Source organism: Octodon degus, unplaced genomic scaffold (assembly GCF_000260255.1).
Source record: "Octodon degus isolate 3935 unplaced genomic scaffold, OctDeg1.0 scaffold00038, whole genome shotgun sequence".
NCBI classification, from domain to species: Eukaryota; Metazoa; Chordata; class Mammalia; order Rodentia; family Octodontidae; genus Octodon; species Octodon degus.
This window is the reverse complement of record NW_004524614.1, coordinates 1120033-1137860: the sequence shown is the minus strand read 5'-3', so window position 1 is coordinate 1137860 and position 17828 is coordinate 1120033. Positions and strand designations below refer to the sequence as shown.

The 17828-nt window shown below is 47.6% G+C and overlaps 1 protein-coding gene across 1 annotated transcript in view; it reads left to right on the top strand.

The window, feature by feature from the left end:
• The window catches only part of C1qtnf9 (C1q and TNF related 9), a 14154-nt gene extending 2289 nt beyond the window's left edge, over positions 1-11865 (top strand). The window contains exons 2-4 of the mRNA XM_004631033.2: positions 1730-1916; positions 6085-6147; positions 9965-11865. Coding sequence (XP_004631090.1) covers positions 1751-1916; positions 6085-6147; positions 9965-10737 — 1002 coding nt within the window. The 5' untranslated portion in view covers positions 1730-1750 and the 3' untranslated portion in view covers positions 10738-11865. The remainder of the gene's footprint in view (positions 1-1729; positions 1917-6084; positions 6148-9964) is intronic.
• The last annotated feature ends 5963 nt before the right edge of the window (positions 11866-17828 follow it).

Genomic DNA, 17828 nt, shown 5'->3' with positions numbered 1-17828 from the left:
GGGCGGGACCAGGGATTGAACTCAGGCTCTTGCACTCTCCAGGCAAGCACTTATTCTACTGAGCTGTCTCTCCAGCCCCCTTTATTATGTTTTTAACTTAATTTTTTATTGTGGTACAATACATATAACGTAAGATGTAACCATGTGGAGCTTACGGTCCTGGGGCGGTAGCACATTCCATCACTGTGCACCCCTCACCACCTCCCTCTCAGAGCTCCTCCTCTTCTCAAGCACTGAAACTCTGGCCCATGAATTGATGGGCTCCCAGCTGCCTGTGTCTCCAGCCTGCAATAGCTGCTGTCTTGTGTGTTTGTGTGATTGCTCTAGTACCTTGTACACTTAGGAAAGGAATGGCACAGCTCTGTCCTTTTGGGACTGGCTTGTTCCACACACCCCATGTCCTCACAGTGCACCCATCGTTATCATGTGCCAGCTTTGCCTTCCTTTGACTGTGCATCTGACCAGGTATGTGCACACTGTGCTTTGCTTGTGCATATGCATTCATCTGCTGATGGAGACGGGGTTGCTTTTGCCTCTTGCCATTATGAGCAATGCAGCTTGGGACCAGAGTACCAGGTTCAAGTCACTGCTTTCAAGGCTTGGGGGTCTGTGCCCAGACATGGAGTGGTTGGATCAGATGGTAATTCTTTTTTTTTTTTTTTTTTTTTTTTTTCTGTATTTTAGGGAAGGGTCTACAGAGTGTTCAGGGTCTCACTACTAGATCTGACTCATAGTGATCAATCGCCACATGTAGTCTCAATCACCTTCTCAGCATGCCCCCCCGGGGGGGGGGGGGCGGGCATGGCAGGCCTGGGGATCGAACCCCTGGCCCCTGCACCTGCTTGCAGGCACTTTAATGCGCTGAGCTATTTGGCTCACCCCTCTGATGGTAATTCTTTGTTTGCTTTATTGTTTATAAGGTTCTTTTTCATGTACATTGGGATCACATTTGTCTTTACCTGGTCTTTTATATCTTCTCTGCCCCAAAAGAAGTAGTTTTCACACAACAGAGTGGCTCCAACATAAAGAAAGATAAAACTAAGCCGTTTGTAGGAAGATGGGTGTACCTTGAGACCAGAATGCTGGGTGGAATACACACGCAAGCTTAAATATCACGTGGGTCTCTTGTATGAGAAGCCCGCAGTAAAAATAAACAGCAAACTACAAGAAGGATAATTGGAAGCAGGGAGGGAGACTGTTGTCAAAGGGGAAGGAGATAAAGAGATGGGGGAGGTGGCAAGGAGGGAAGGAATAAAGGCTAAAAGTAAAGGAACAGGATGCGTTAGATACAGGCGCCAACTCCGCACAAGGAATGAAGGAATTAGTACTGCAGGTATATACTAATAAACTGAACTTTTTAAGAAGTGGTTTGCTCAAAGTGAAGTCATCAGTGAGGTTATCCTGACTGCAAACTTGGCTTCCTTGTTGCTGTTCCCCTTTAGGAGTTGTCCTAACCATGTGTCAGCTCTGAGGACAAACCCAACCCCCAGCGTTGGTAGGCAGCATGCTCAGCTGCCAGCTCCTGCCCGCACCTGCCCTGGCCCACCTGGCCCAGGTGGGCCCCTCCCCCACCTCAGGGCAGAGCTGTGTCCACCACCACAGCAACCAGGCTCTTCCTCTGGTTTTGTTTTTGTTTTTTGTTTTTTTTTTTCCTCTCTCTCTCTCCCTCTCTCTCTCTCTCTCTCTCTCTCTCTCTCTCTCTCTCTCTCTCTCTATCTATCTCTTTTAGGTGAGATTTAGACATCTGACCATGTGGACCTGGTGGCTGCTGCTTGCCCTGGGAATCTTCTCAGGGGCTGTGAGCTCCCAAAACATGTGCAGGCAAGGACACTCTGGCATCCCCGGGAATCCTGGCCACAATGGCCTGCCCGGAAGAGACGGACGCGATGGAGTCAAAGGGGACAAAGGAGACACAGGTACTTAGCACCTGGCAGCTGTCTGCTGCCTTCTCCCATCTCCTTGCTCCCTCCACCTTGCCCACTCCTGTCCACCTGTTTGGCTTCTGCTCACCCACTGAGCCCCCTTCCCCCAGCCCTCTATTGAGTGCTGCTTTGTATAGACTCTTGAAGGGCTGGTGTGGGAAGAGGAGTGTGCTGATAGGACACTACCCTCAGTGGGTTCAGCTGCTGGGGACACCTAGTTGTTAGCCATTGTCTTTGCTGCCACAGGGCATCATCAGAGGCAGAGGATGTCACTGATCTGTTGCCTCAGCAATAGGAGTGATGGGTCTTCAACAATGTGAGGCCAATAAAGACAAAGCCCTACATATACAGTGTTTTTCCCTCTACATACATACATATATGGAAACAGCTGAATCTGCACATTAGAACAGTAACAGAGTAATAATAACAGCTTATAATGAAATAGAACAATTGTAACACTGTACTGTAATAAAATTACCAATCACAAATCTTACACCTTGGGGCTATTAAGAAAAATATGAGCCACTTGAACACAAGCACTGGGACACTCTGCTCCTCCATCTAATAATTGAGATGGTTACCAAGTGACACTGGACAAAGGGACAAGTGCTCTGAGCCAGACTGAGTGGGAAGCATGGGACCTTGTGAGAGTTTTCAGACTGGTCTTGGGCACAGTGGCACAGGCCAGCTGGCCCAGCTACTCTGGAGGCTGAGGCTGGTGGCTTGGGCCCATGAGTTCAAAGCCAGCCCAGCAGCACCAGCTGACAGGTTGCTCAGCTCTGGAGTTTTCCGTGTAATGGTTCAGGACCACAGTGGACTCTAACAGAATCTGTGAAAAGTGAAACTCTGCCTATGGCTGGGGGTGCTTGGCAAGGAGCGCAAGGTGGCAGCACAGGTAGAAGTGAAGCCTTGTGGGGCAGGCGACAGAGATAAAGATGGACAACAGCCCGAGCCACATGGCTGCTAATGCTCCTCAGGCATCTGTGACCCAGTGTTTTAGTTACTTTTCTCTCATTGGTGTGACAAATACTCATCACCCAAAATTAAAGAAGGAAAGGTTTATTTAGCTCATAGTTAATGGAGGTTTCCTTGTTTTTTATATTTAGGACAGGGTCTATAGGATCTCACTGCATAGATGAGACTCAAAATGATCCTCCTGTTTACAGCCTCCCAAGTGCTGGGATTACAGGTGTGCACCACCACGCCCAGTCTTAATCATCCTCTCTGTGCGCCCTGGGGGCAGGGCCAGCGTGGCAGGCCTGGGGATTGAACCCCCAGCCCCTGTGTCTGCCTGCGTCCACCTAAACAGGTGCTTTAATCCACTGAGCTATTTGGCCAGAGATTTTATGCAGGTTTCAATGCGTAATCAGCTGGCTGCAAGGCAGGGTGGCACATTGCAGAGGGGTGACCACTCAGGGTGGCAGAGGACAGCAAAAACAGCAAGAGCAAGGGTGAAAACAAGCTTCTTCCTGTCTCTTCTGTCTTACCAGAATGCTGGGGTTAGGGGAGGTACCAATCCCAGCAGTAGCCTGATGCAGCTGTCTCGCTCCCTTACTCCCAGCACCCTTGGTCCTGTCAATCAGTCACAAACTCTAGATGCAGCTGCTCTGCAAAGCCTGCCCGCATGACTGCACGAGGCTCTGGGGACATCTAGACACAAGCTATAACACCCATGTTACCAGGCATCTGCCCCAGTGTTCAGGGATCCGAAGACCACGTCTAGCCTCTTGTAAGAGGCTTTCAAAAGCCAAGAAAGCTTGTAGTTTACCCAGCCATGACTGATAAGCAATGGCAAGCAGAAGCTCTGAAAATGTCACCTGAATTTGGAGGCAGATTTATTTAACACTGGACACAGCACTGGCAAGAAACTAATTCTTTTTTAAAATTTTTATCTATGTATTTATTTGGTACAGGGTCTTGTTACGCAGCTCAGACTTGTAGTGATCCTCCTGTCTCAGCTCCCCCAGCACACATGTACCACCATGCCCAGTCTGGGGTCCGCACCACTCTAGGACAGGCACAGCATATGGTACCCAGGATCAAACTCAGGTCCTTGTGCTTAACAGGCAGGTGCTTAGACCACTGAGCTATCACCCCAGCCCTTAATTATAAAAATGTCAGGCCTTGAAGGTTCATGGAGGGTAGTTTTTATGGGGTTGCAAGCAAGAAACAGAGTACTTAGCTGTCGTTGATCAGTGCTTGCGGTATACATCATGTTGACCATCTGCATGTCACAGTGACCAGCTATTTCTAAGAAACAGAGTAGGAACTGTAACAGGCCTTGTTACCTGGGCAACTGAAGTGTACTGGCTCAGGGGGTGGAGTGCATTTTCTGCTACAGTAGACTCAGTTTCTAAATGGAGTGTTAATCCTGAGTCCTGGCTTCGACCCTAGTTTTATATACCTAAGACATGTGCAGGGGAATCTATTCATCCAGATACAGGAAAAAATTTATTAAAACTCATGTGAACAGTTTAAAAGATACTATAAATTGGTATTTATAACACATCTCAGTATTTGGTGGCCCACTGGTAAATGACGGTGCGGGACAAGTGGAGGGCTTCTGGGGCATTGTTGCTGATCTCCAGCAAACGGCTTGAACATGTGCCCTGTGGGAAGCCCACGCTGCTCCCCACCCCCTCCTCCCCCATCACCTCATCCAGTTAATAGAAAAACCTCAATATCAATGAAATCAAGTCCAGTCCCCGCTGGGACCATAGTGGTATGTTTGTATATTTTATTTCTGACTGTGTAGGGATTGGATTTTTTAAAAAAATTTATTATAGGGCCAGGGAGATGGCTCAGTGGAATAAGCACTTCCCTGGCAAGCACAAAGGCCTGAGTTCAATCCCTGGCTCCACCAAAAAAAAAAAAAAAAAAAATGTTATACATTATTTTATACACAGAGGAGATAGATGATTGTTAAATCAGTAAAGAAACACTCACTGTTAATGCCAAATGTCTCTCTACTCCCATAAATGCTTTACATATATTTTCCATGAGGTTCATACATATTACCTATAAAATTACTTCTTTTGGGGGGTGTGAGACAGGGTCTTGCTGGTCTTCAGTTCACTATATATCCCAGGCTGGCCTCGAACTTGCGATGGTATATATACCTGTCATAATTCAGACACAAATGTACACTGTTTGGGGCCCGTGTTCATGCCATGCTGATTGGGTTGTATGACCATCAAAATTTAGGAACCAGGACCCTAAATAAACTGAAAATGAAGCAGGGAAGCCAGAAAGAGCCAAAGGAGGAAGACTTCTGCTTCTAGGCCAGCACAGGAGGGAGCGAGGACCACTGCAGGAGGTTGCTGCTGGCTGCTTCTCACCTGGAGGCCTCCGACGACCAGGGATGATTGGGAGCATGTACTAGAGGGCTTGTGTCCAGGAGGCCAGACACTAGGACTGGACGTGTCTACCTTGTCCCTCCAATCCTGGGACCTGGCCCAGCCACAGTGGGGTCAGTGGGACTAAACAGGGCTCTCTGCTGCTATGGGAGAAGAACCCAGAGTCAGGTGGAGCAAGGCCTTGTGAGTGCTCCTGCTGCCACAGCTGGAGCCACGTCTATCCTGCTGCCACACTCAAGCCACAGTTGCCCAGAGTGGCCTACTGAGAGCATCAGTGCTGGTGAATAGTCCACAAAACCTCTCTTACTGGATGATCCCTCAGGGCTTCCCATGCCAGCTTGATCAATGACATCTGCCACCATTCTAGGGCACCAGGAACATTCTTCCAGAACCCTCACTCCCACCCCATGCTGTGCTGTCTGTTTTCTCAGAAGGGCAGTGAGCCTTCTCCCCCATCCCCACAAGTGTGACAGAGAGTCTGGAAGGAAAGCAGCCGGCGCCTCACTTCCCAGGCCCCAGTGCAGGAGGGATGCACAGTCGCACCACCGGTGTCTTTGGTACACACACTTTTTTCTTGGCCTGTGCTCCTGGCAGGTCCCATGGCTGCATGATTGGGAAGTCATTTAGGAACTTGCTTGTCTTGCACACTGGTTCCCACCTGCCTCTCTCCAGCATACTGCTGTGGGACCAGACATGCCCACTGTGCTGCGTCACCCAGACCTCTACAACACACAGCACTATGGACACTCATGGCCAGGAGCCTTGGGGCTGGAATCCCAACTTGTCTGTGTTCTTCTTTCCCACAGGAGAACCAGGCCATCCCGGGAGCCCAGGGAAAGATGGAATGAGCGGCGAGAAAGGAGAACGAGGTCAGGAGCCAGCTCTCCACCCACCATGCTCTGATGCTGACCTCCTGAGGGACTCAGAGTGGTTATGATACACCTGGTGGTAGGATGAGTCCTTGACAAGACTCTGTGGTGGTCCTCTCAGCCCTTGTCTCTGGGGAGTCATGGTGGATTCAGGGGTCAGAAAAGGTGTCCTGTGAGGGCTCAGATAGTGAATATTTTCAGCTTTGCAGACTCCCCATTGCTGCCACTTGATTGCCCTGCAATACCAAAAAGCAGTAGTAAATGTCATGTGGATAAAAATGGCTGTGTCCCAGGGAGGCTGTGTAGGCTGGAATTGTAACTCCATACACTCTCCACGTGCCGTGGATTCTTAACTTTTGACCACAGGAACATGTAAACCATTCTTAGCCTATGGCTCATACAGAAACAGGCAGCTGGATGGCTGGGGCTCCTGAGTCACACTCTGTTGACCAAGACTCAATGGTGACACCTGGCAGGGAGGCTAGTTTTGGACTCAGTGCCCCTGAGCAGTCTGTGGTGGCACAAGACTGAGGCAATGTATACTGAGGGCAATTGTGAAATTGACAGCTTGGAGATCTTGAACCGGCTTTATAGACAGGAGAGGTGTATTTTAGCAGTTTTAAGTATATAGGCATTTTACAATTTTTTTTTTTTTTTCAGAACTGGGGATTGAACTCAGGCTCTTGCGCTTGCCAGGGAAGCGCTTATTCCACTGGCAATTTACAATTTTAAAGCCTCATTTTTTCTTTCCTCGGCTGGGCAGGGAGCATGACAGAGTTAGAAAGGACAGAGTAATTAGACTGCCCAGGAGCCAAATCTGTTGTTAGAGCCTCCCAGGAAATAGTGGGAAGGTTCTCAAACTTTTGTGTCAATTGAATGGGTTGGGAGCCACAACGCAAAATGATGGCTCTCTTGCTGATAGCATGGAGATCTTACCCAAGGTGATCAACAGTCTATCAGGTTGACGTGTGGCCAGGCCCAGAGGCAAGCCGTTAGCCCGCACTTCTGGGAGGACAGTTTCCAGACCTTCAGGATAGCGGTCACCTGTTTCAGACTGATGCAGGCATTATTTTCCTGTCAGGAAACAGTCAAAGTTGAAACTGCAGGATTAAGTGACAGGGAGGCTGACTGACTTGGTACAAAGAAGATGGTCCTTTTTAACTTGAAGAGGAGGTCTCTTCCCTGAAGTGGTATGGGGACTAATTTATACAGGAATTCACATTGAGGAGATGTCCTGCTGTGCTACAGGTTTGTGTCTGGCAGAAGAGCCAGGAGGCAAAAGTCCCAGTTGCCCTGATGATGGTAACTTTTTTTTTTTTTTTTTTTTTTTTTGATGGTAACTTTTTGAGAGAGGGAACTTTTGAGGGTAGAGGTTTCTTTTCCCAGGAAAGCCACAGGTTTGCCCCTAGCTTTTGAATGACCATGGGTTCTTGGGGCCCAATTTGATAGAGCTCAGGCTGTCCTATCCATTCAGGCCCAACAGGGTGAGTAGAAGTTCAAGTGGGCCTGGATAGTCACGTTTCTTTGTGTCTTTCAGATGGATGGGGCATTTATTTTATGCCCATAATCCTCATAACTTATAGCCAGAGGGTATGGTTGTCTTTCAGACTGGATTTTCTTGTGGACATCAGATACTTTTCTTTTATCAGGTTTCTGGGTAGCAGAGGTTGATGGGCTTCCCCTCCTCCTTTTGATGTCTTTGGAAACACTCAGTTGGGTTGTTTCTAGGCAAGGTGACCTTTGGAAAGGCCATGGCAACTCAGTCCTCAGGGCTGAGAGTCCAATTTTTCCTCAGTCAAATGTGGCACTCAGAAAGAACTGCTGGCAGTCATCTCAGGTGGGCGCTAGATGATACCATCTGATTAGGACAGGTGTATAAAGGTAGCTGTAAAGCAGAAGGTTCAGGGCCAAGGCTTCTGTGGCTGAATGCAGGCAATGGCAAGTTGGAACCAGTTCAACTGGCTGGAAGTAGAAGAGGAGCAGAGAGCAAAGCTATAGGTGTTGGAGGCAACTGCACCCACCTAGGAGGGTGTCAAGGTGGAATTCTTAGGAAGAACAGGGCTCTTTTCCCCCTTTTTCTTTCTTTGAGATGCAGGGAGCAGTTTAGTTTCATTTCTTAACTGCATAACTGAGGAAAAACCCTTTTTCCTGCAGCCCAGGACTGTGGGTTTTGACTAATTAATTGCCATCTCTGACTTCTCATGTGCCTTGTGAACCCTTAAATGATGGAGCAACCAACAAAGTATAGGTACCCCTCTGAGAGCATTCTGATGCATGCCTCGCTGTGCCCATCACTGGGTCTTAAGTGAGGCTTAGCTAAGGAGGATGTAGAGCCTCACTGTGCCATATGTTGATTGCCATAGAACTGCAGGTGGCAAGAGATTCCCAGTCCTTGTGCACAGACAGAGCAGCCTGCTGCTTACGCCATCCAGGCCACTTGCTCACACAGTAGGCACTCAGAGGCTAACATTCCAAGCCCCTTTCCTTGAGGGTGGTCCTGAATAATTATAGTTGATCAGATTCCCTTCTGCTCTAGCTGAGCAGGACTGACAGGTAGACTACCTGGGGTGCCCCATGGGGTCTTACCAGCATTAGGCAGAAAGGCAGGCAGAGAGGCAGACTGCATCTTTCTCATTTTGGGGTCTAATATGAGCTGCTCAAGTGGAGAGCCAGGAACCCTCCTCCAGACCACTGAGTGAACTCAAGAAATCTTGAGAGTAGATCTTCCCATCAGGATCTGGAAAGGTCCTTGCTCCATCTGCAAGGGCCACAACCAGTGACCGAAGAGGTCAGCATGGTCAGTCTTCCCAGCCCATGCACTAGATGCAATGGCAAGCGGAAATACTGAAATGACTCTCAAGGCTTGCAGGCAGATTTATTTATGTTAACAGGCACTGATTGGGATCATTCCCATAGTATCAGGTCCGATCAGCTGGTCTATGGCTTATATGGGACAAGCAAGTAGGGAATACAGAGGCAAAATGACTGTTGCTTGGGAATTGGTTCTTATAATCTGTATCCTATTGACCAGCTATGCATCACAGTGACCAGGTGTTTCTAAGAAACAAAAGTATAGGAACTGTAACTGAAATTATTACCTGGGCAACTAACAAACTGAAGCATGCTGGCTCGGGGTGCATCTTCTGTTCCATTATGACCCAGGTAGCATTATTATTCTGGATCTGTAGATAAGGAACAGAGCTGGGGCAGACAGGTTGCTGCCCTGATGTCCACCACATGAGGGGTGGAGATGGGATGGGACAGGCTGGAGTCCTTCCAGTCTATGCCCCCAACCATTGCTCTCATGTCTAGGCAGAAAAAACAGGGAAGTGCCACATGTTTACCAGAATAACAGCAGGGGCAGCAACATATCGAGTGGGATGGACAGACTGTGGCTGGTCCTGAGAGCGAGGAGAATACCACTCTGTGGCTCACTTCAGTGAGGAGCTGTTGAGGGGCTGCCCTAGGCCCAAGTGCCCCTTCACTCAGTGGCCTCTGCCACTTTCCCAGTGGAGTCCTTCCTGCTTGGAAGAGCGTTTCTCACAGCGAGGCCTCGAGTGTATCCTGTTCCACCTGGGATGTAATAGTAAAGAGCTGGGTTCTTTCCTGTGAGCCCAACAATCAGGGGACAGGAGTCCCACAGAGTTGTGTGTGAAAAACACATGCATGTAATTGCAGAGTAAGTGAATTTTGAAAACCCTAGCACATGTACCTGTGTACTAGTTTGTCTCAAATAAATGCACAGTAACAGGAAACACAGGGTTGTTCATGAGGGAATAATTCACAAACCATTTATTTATTTTCTTCCTCTACTTAGGGGCAGATGGAAAAGTGGAAGCTAAAGGCATCAAAGGTGACCCTGGCTCCAGAGGACCCCCAGGGAAGCATGGGCCAAAAGGATCCATTGGTCCCACAGGAGACAAAGGGCTCCAAGGAGAGACTGGTCCTCAAGGGCAGAAAGGGGACAAAGGTGATGTGGGTCCCACAGGTCCCCGAGGTCTAATGGGTAGCTCTGGACCTTTGGGCCCCACTGGCTTAATTGGCCCCATAGGCCCCACTGGCAAGCCCGGTCCCAAGGGAGATGCAGGACCCATGGGACCCCAAGGTGAACCTGGAGTCCGAGGAATAAGAGGCTGGAAAGGGGATCGAGGAGAAAAAGGCAAAATTGGTGAAAGTCCAGTTTTGCCCAAAAGTGCTTTCACTGTGGGGCTGACTGTGCTGAGCAAGTTCCCCCCTTCAGATGTGCCCATTAAATTCGACAAGATCTTATACAACGAATTCAACCATTACAATGTTGCTACAGGGAAGTTCACATGCCATATTGCTGGTGTCTATTACTTCACCTACCACATCACTGTCTTCTCCAGGAATGTACAGGTCGCTTTGGTCAAAAACGGGGTAAAAATACTGCACACAAAGGATGGTTACATGAGTTCTGAGGACCAGGCCTCTGGTGGGATAGTCCTGCCATTGAAGCTGGGGGACGAGGTGTGGATGCAGGTGACAGGAGGACAGAGGTTCAATGGCCTGTTTGCAGATGAGGACGATGACACGACATTTACAGGCTTCCTGCTGTTTAGCAGCCCCTGATGGAGGAGTCCCCTGGCCTAGTCTCACTCTCAGTCAGAACTAGCGTGGTGGGAATGACGAACAATTCAACTGCACTCCTTCCTCCAATAGCAATTGTCCTGAAAAGGTGCCAGTGGGAAGTATCTCCTCAACTTGGTTCTATGCAACTTAAAATCTTTCCAAGAGTGAACTGTCAATTATTTACCCTGTTTATTGTTATTTTTGTGGATTTTCTCTGCTTGTTTATTCTGGTTTATTTAATACTTCCGTCACACTTAGCCTCTGAGGAACACTTTGCATGTGTGTGTCTGGCAGGAAGGGGGTTCTGGTGTCACTTTTGTGCTCTAAGGAGTCATAGCTTCCTGTTGCTTTCTGTGTTGCTGGGGACATTAGGGAGGAAAAACAGGAAAATTGGCTGGGGCACAGCTAGATGGCCGGACCTTGGTTAGCTGTACAAGGCCCTTGGTCCCAGCCCCAGTGCTACAAAAATAAAACTAAATAAAAAATCAAAAAAATAAAGCCAAAGCAGGGAACTGTCTATTCCATTTAGTGACTAATAAAAGTGGGCAACAGTGACACCTTCAGAAGGCTCCAAGTACTTCATTCATTTTCTAAATGAAAACATCTCTTCATTTATCTTCATTTGCATTGCTCTTTAATCCAGTTGAAGAGCCACTGGTCAGCTTTGAAAATGTACATTTGCTTCCTAGGACTGCCATAACCAAGAATTACTAGCCATGCAGCTTAAAATGACAGCAGTGCACTCCCTGGCCCTCGGAGAGGGCGGAAGCTCAAGCTCAGTGTGTTGGGGCCTCTGGCCTCCTCCCTTCGGGGCTTCTGACGAGGGTCCTTTCTTGCTGCCTCCGGCTTCAGGTAGCCATGTGCTCCTCAGCTACGGCAGCATCACTCAATCTCTGCCTCCATTGTCTTCTTGCACTGCCTGCCTGGGTCCACACTTTCCTCCTCTTACGAGGCATGATACATTGTGTGAGTGCCTGCCCCAACACAGGAGGCCCCGTGGCCACCTGGCACATCCATAAGGACGACACTTCTCCAAACAAGACCATGGTCACAGGTACTAAGAGTCAGGCCTTCAACAGAACTTTTTGGAGACATAGTTCAATCCACAAGTCTTAACTCCAAATCAGTTACAGCATAGGCCTATCATCTGATTTTTTAACATTTATTTATTTATTTTTTTAATATTTATTTATTTATTTATTTACTTATTTAATGTGTGGCCAGCTCAGCCCACCAGGGGGCGGGGCCAGCTGGCATGTGGTGCTGGGGGATTGAACCGCGGTCCCTGTGCTTTGCTAAGCTTGTTCTAAGTAGGTGCTTTAGACCACTGAGCCATCTCACCAGCCCTATCATCTGATTATGCTGGGGAGATTTCTCTCCTGCTGCCTGGCATACTGTACCTGTAATCTCAGCACTTGGGAGGCTGAGGCAGAAGGACTGCTGTGAACTTGAGGCCAGCCTGGGTTACACGGCAAAACTCTTGTGTGAAATTATTTTTATTTATTTATATATTTTTTGTATTTTAGGGAAGGGTCTACAGGGTGTTCAGGGTCTCACTACTAGATCAGACTCATAGTGATCCACCTGTTTACAGCCTCCCAAGAGCTGGGATTGCAGACATGCGCCACCACACCCAGTCTCAATTGCTGTCTCAGAGGGCCCCGAGGGCAGGGCCAGGAATTGAACCCCTGGCTTGCAGGCCCTTTAATTCACTGAGCTATTTGGCCGGCTCTCTTGTCTGAATTTAAACAATAAAAAAATTAAAAATTCATTCTCTTTGTAAACCTATGAAACAAGACAAGTTATCTGTCTATAAAACACAATGGTGGAATAGACGCAGGATAGATAATCCCAACCCAAACTGCAGAAAGATGAAGAAAAGAGTTTATAAGTTCGAAGTTTATGCAATCACTAGTAAGAAAAATTCCATTAGTTTTTGTTCATTAGTTAGCTTCTAAAGTTTTTAAATGAAGGGGAAAAAGTTACTGGATGTAGACACCAAGCAAATTTATAGGTAAAGAAGCAGGGTAGGGATGGGTTGACTAAGAGAAGACGTAGAAGGAAAACTTCTCCCTTAGGCCTGTTGGGAACATTTTTGTTTCGAGAAGTACCATCTATTTCTTCATTTTCTGGTAAACATATTCTAATTCTACTTTCTGGCTAAGTTTTCCAGGTGGCATAGACTTAGGCCTGGCTAATCAGCCTAGGGCCATGTTGGTGGTTCCAAGATGGCCTTGGCTGGTCCCCAGGTGCTGGTGCCGTGTTTCTGCACTACCCCGGTTCAAAACTGGAAGACATAAATTCCTTTTCAGTATAAATTACTAGTCTCAGGCATTCACTTATAGCAACAGAAAATGAATTAGTTTTCAGTCCCAAGGTCCCTAAAGAGAGAGCTATGAATGGACCACTTTCTGATGTGAGCCAACAAACTCCCTTTCTTGGACCAGTCTGATGCAGCCATTATGTTACTGCCACGTCCATCCAACAATCGCAACTGGTCTGTGGTCCAAGCAGAGGGTCAGTGTGATTATTATGTGGAAACTCAAGATAACTGCAAAGATAATGTGAGTTGTCTTTCCAGCCAAGATCATGAAACTGGAACCAGACCAGTTCATTAGCCTTTCTGACTCTCCTGTTACACAAAAGGGATTGAACAGAGTTATTTCTGCATATGGTCCCCTCCTCCTGTACAATTGCACAAGTAATTACATAAGGTTAAAGTTATCCTGATACACTTTTTTAGGCTGAGAATTTAAGCCATATGTATTCAAAAATTTGCTTAAGCAACCAAAGCCTACTTAGGTATCCTTTGAGTTTTAAAGAATTATTTTTTGCCATCATTTTTCAGTTCTTTCTACAATCTTACTAGAAGGACTATACTCTAAACCAAAAATGTGACTATCTGACTAATGTTTTATGTACATTCTTTTCTTAGCCTGCTTGGCTACTGTCATACCCAGGGGGTGAGGCCATGACTGGCAGGCACAGCAGGAAGCCACAGAAGATAACAAACCCATGGCCATTTGCACCTCTTGTCCTGAGAAATGTGCCTGGAGTCTCTCTGCTCCCAACTTCCTCCAGGCATCAAACCCCCTTCTCCTCCCCTTTGGAGCCTTTGTTCTACCTTCCCTTCCTGCTGATGCTGCTCTCCAAACTAGCTTCCTCCCCACCATTTTCCTGGTACAAAAGGCAGACAGCTCTTGCTGGTATAAGATCTCCACACTATCAAACAGATTCTCCTTCCCACACATCCCTTGGTGCCTGATCCCCACCACCACACAACTGCCCTCCTTTCTCCATGTAGTAGGATACTTCTGCCTTTGGGTTTCTGGCTTTGCTTTCCTCACTAATCCCCTTTACAAACTAAAAGGAGAGCCCATCAAGCACTTAGATCAATATGATACAGGGAGAAAAACTGGTCTCAGGTAGGTGACCTCCAAATGACATAGAGAAAAAACGATCTCTGGACCTGACCTGCACAAGTTCATGTTCTCTAAAACCAAAGAATGAATTTTAGGAACAAACGGAGGTTATGAGCAGAATATATTTATTGAAAGAAGGAAAGCTCCTGTCCCGAGAGACGGACAGGAGGGGAGGGGGCGAGCAGGTAACTCCCCCCGGGAATTGTCTCTTGCAGGGACTTTTATAGAGGAAAACCATGTGGTGAGGCGGGTCTAAGGTGGTGGAGAAGACATGGGAATTTTCTCAGTTGGGCATGAGGTGGGACAAAACTATGGTCAACCAATGAGATTACAAGCACCATTGCTCAGGTAAAATTGATTAAATCCAGTATCAAATGGGAAAGCGAGTCACGTAGCAAATGGGTACAATAGGAACAGGGTCTCTTCCTGTTGGGGGTTGGGCTAGTGACTCATTTGGGCTCTTTCAAGTTGATTGATACTATTTAGGATATCAATCCCTAATGCCCATCCCTAGGAAAGTATGTAGCTGTGCTTCCTCTTTTTGTCTTGGTCTTGAGGTGTGGCCCATATGGGAGTGTCTGTCTCTTCCAAGTTGCAAAGTCACCTTGTCTTCCATCTTGTTTCCTTGAGAGCCTGACCCTGTCTAACTGCCTATAATATTTCTATCTAACTTGACTGCCTACAACAATTAGACCTTTACTCACTTGTTTTTTCAGACCTTAAAAGAGGTTCTGTTACTCATAGAAACATTCAAAATCACTAGACATGCTGCACTCGCCTTCTGCTGGCCCCATAACATTCAGGGACTCATGTCTTCCTCCCATGTCTCACACTTTTCCCCTGCCCCTCTCCTGCCTTTCCACCCTTCTGTCAACTGGGACAGAGAGATTCATCCCCTTTCCATGCCATTTAAACCCAGCACTGGTCACAGAAACACCCTCTGGGAAGAACTGTGTATCTGGTATTTGCTAACTGTGGGGACACCTGTCTTGGCCACTCATCCACCCTCTGTCATTGCCCTGAGTCCCAACTGGAGATATCTGTTGTGAACCTTACTGCCACTCTCATTTTGACAACCAGCCATGACAAATACTTCTCTCTGCTTCCATGGGAAACCTTCCTTCTTCTATTTCTCCATCCATCTTACCCTTCTCTCATTGCTGGAATAAAATACCTGACACCCAAAATTAAGGAAGAAAAGTTTTATTTAGCTCACAGTTAGTGGGGGTTTCAGTCCATACTCAGCAGGCTCCAAGTCAGAGTGGCACATGACAGAGGGCAACAGTTTATAGCTGGGGAAAACAGCAAAGAGCAAAGGGAGGAGCAGAGGCTGTTGCTTTCTGCAAGCCATTCTCCCCCTCCTTACATTGTAATGCAGATTATCTGCCCCAGGGCAGTATAGCACACACACCCATAATCCCAGCACCACTTTCACCTGTAATTCTATCACTGGCTCATGAGTTAATCACAAACTCAAGAAGCTAAACCAATGACTGCATGAAGCTTTGGGGAGACACCTAGATACAAACCATAACACTATCCTTGCCCCTAGCCCATCTCCTCAAAAACCTAAAACATCCCTGCCCCTCTCCTGATCTTCTGAGGTGCCCTACGTCCAGGTATTCTTCATGCTCCATAACCTTCCGTTGCAGGCAGCCGAGTTAGACAGAAATATTATAGGCAGTCAGACAGGGTCAGGCCCTCAAGGAGACAAGATGGAAGACAAGGTGACTTTACAACTTGGAAGAGAGACACTCCCATGTGGGCCACAGCTGAAGACCAAGACAAAAAGAGGAAGCACAGCTACATACTTCCCTAGGGATGGGCATTAGGGATTGATATTCTAAATAGTATCAGTCAACTTGAAAGAGCCCAAATGAGTCACTAGCCCACCCCCTAACAGGAAGAGACCCTGTTCCATATTCATGCCTACTTGCTATGTGACTCGCTTTCCCATTTGATACTGGATTTAATCAGTTTTACCTGAGCAATGGTGCTTGTAATCCCACTGGTTGACCATAGTTTTGTCCCACCTCCTGCCCACCTAAGCAAGTTCCCATTCTCTCTACCTTAGCCCCGCATGGTTTTACACTATAAAAATCCCTGGAAGAGACAGTTTCCTGGGGAACTACCTGCTCGGGCCCCCCTCCTGTCCCTCTCTTGGACAGGAGCTTTCTTTCTCTCAATAAATATATTCTGCTCATAACCTCCGTTTGTTCCTAAAATTCATTCTTCGGTTTTAGAGAACACGAACTTGTGCAGGTCAGGTCCAGAGATCGTTTTTCCCTGTGTCATTTGGAGGTTCCCTATATTGTTTGGAGGTCACCCACTCGAGACCAGTTTTTCCTCCCTGTATCACTTCCACCCTGTGCTCCTCCTTGACTCCTCCCAAATCCTCCTTCTTTTCCTCCTGCCTGTATTACCTCAACCTGATGCTGAATTCTCCCTGATGAAGGATTCCACTGACCCCCAGGGATCCCCGTGCTGAACCTCTTGCCATGGCCAACAGCTGCTTCTTTCCTCCTCAAGAGCCTCCTGCTGATCAGAGCTACCTCCTGACTCTAACCCTCTTTTACACACACATTAAGAGCAAGGTTTTTTCCCAACTCATGACTGGCAAACTGATTTCACCCACATTCCAAGGGTGCAAAAGATATCTCCTGGTCCATGACATTACCTTTACAGGATGGATAAAGACCTTTTTCACTGACTCAGAGGAGGCCTCAAGCACTATCAGCTTCCTCCTAGCTGACATTATCAGGTGTGGCTTCTCACTTCTATTGAATCAGTCAATAGCCCAGCTTTCCAGTGACATAGGAGGTCTCCAAGTCACTTGTTGTCCAATAAAACCTCCACAGTCCCTAGCAGCCTCAATCACCCAGAAAAGTAGAGCTAATGGCCTCCTCCAGGCCCCCTTCAGTAAACTCCAGCTCCACCTCCATAAAGCCTGGGTTTCCTTGTTCTCAATTGTTTTCCTTTGCCTCTGAGCGACCTCTGGGAATCTATGAGACACAGTGCATTTGAGCTTTTATGTGGCCAAGCATTTCTGTCAGGCCAAACCTCAGCCTGGAGGTCAGCCACTTTGGAGACTACCTCCCACCTCTGCAGCAGGCCTGAAGAAAGCCATGAACACCACTAGCCTCCTCCTGCCTTCTTGTAACACTCAGACATATCAGGATAGCCTAACATATTTTCCTAATTAAAGATTTAAACTCCTGAACCCTACAGCCTAAGTAGACAGGACCCTTCTTGGTCATCTCTAGCAGCCCTGACAGCAGACACTTAGGAGCCCTTCCTCAGTGGGTACATCGTTCCTGGGTGGAGCTGGGACCTGCTGCTCACGGGCCAGACTCCTCCCCGTGGAAATAGCAAGGAATCTCCCTTCTTCCCCCAGGTTGACGCGAATTACAGAAGACACCTAAATGCCCTGCCCCTGCCTATACAGCACCTCACTCACTTCATTCAGTCCGTCTTGATTTTTCTTGGTTTCACCCCAGCCCCCCCCCCCTTTCAGTCACTCCTTTTGAGGATGAAAGAGCTCCTTTTTCAAGATACTACGCCTCTCTAGGCAGAGTGAAATTATCCTCCTCTCTGTTCTCTCTTGTCTGTCTATACCTCCTGTACCTTTCACCTTGTCCCATGGTTGCACCACCTCCACCCCCTGCTCTT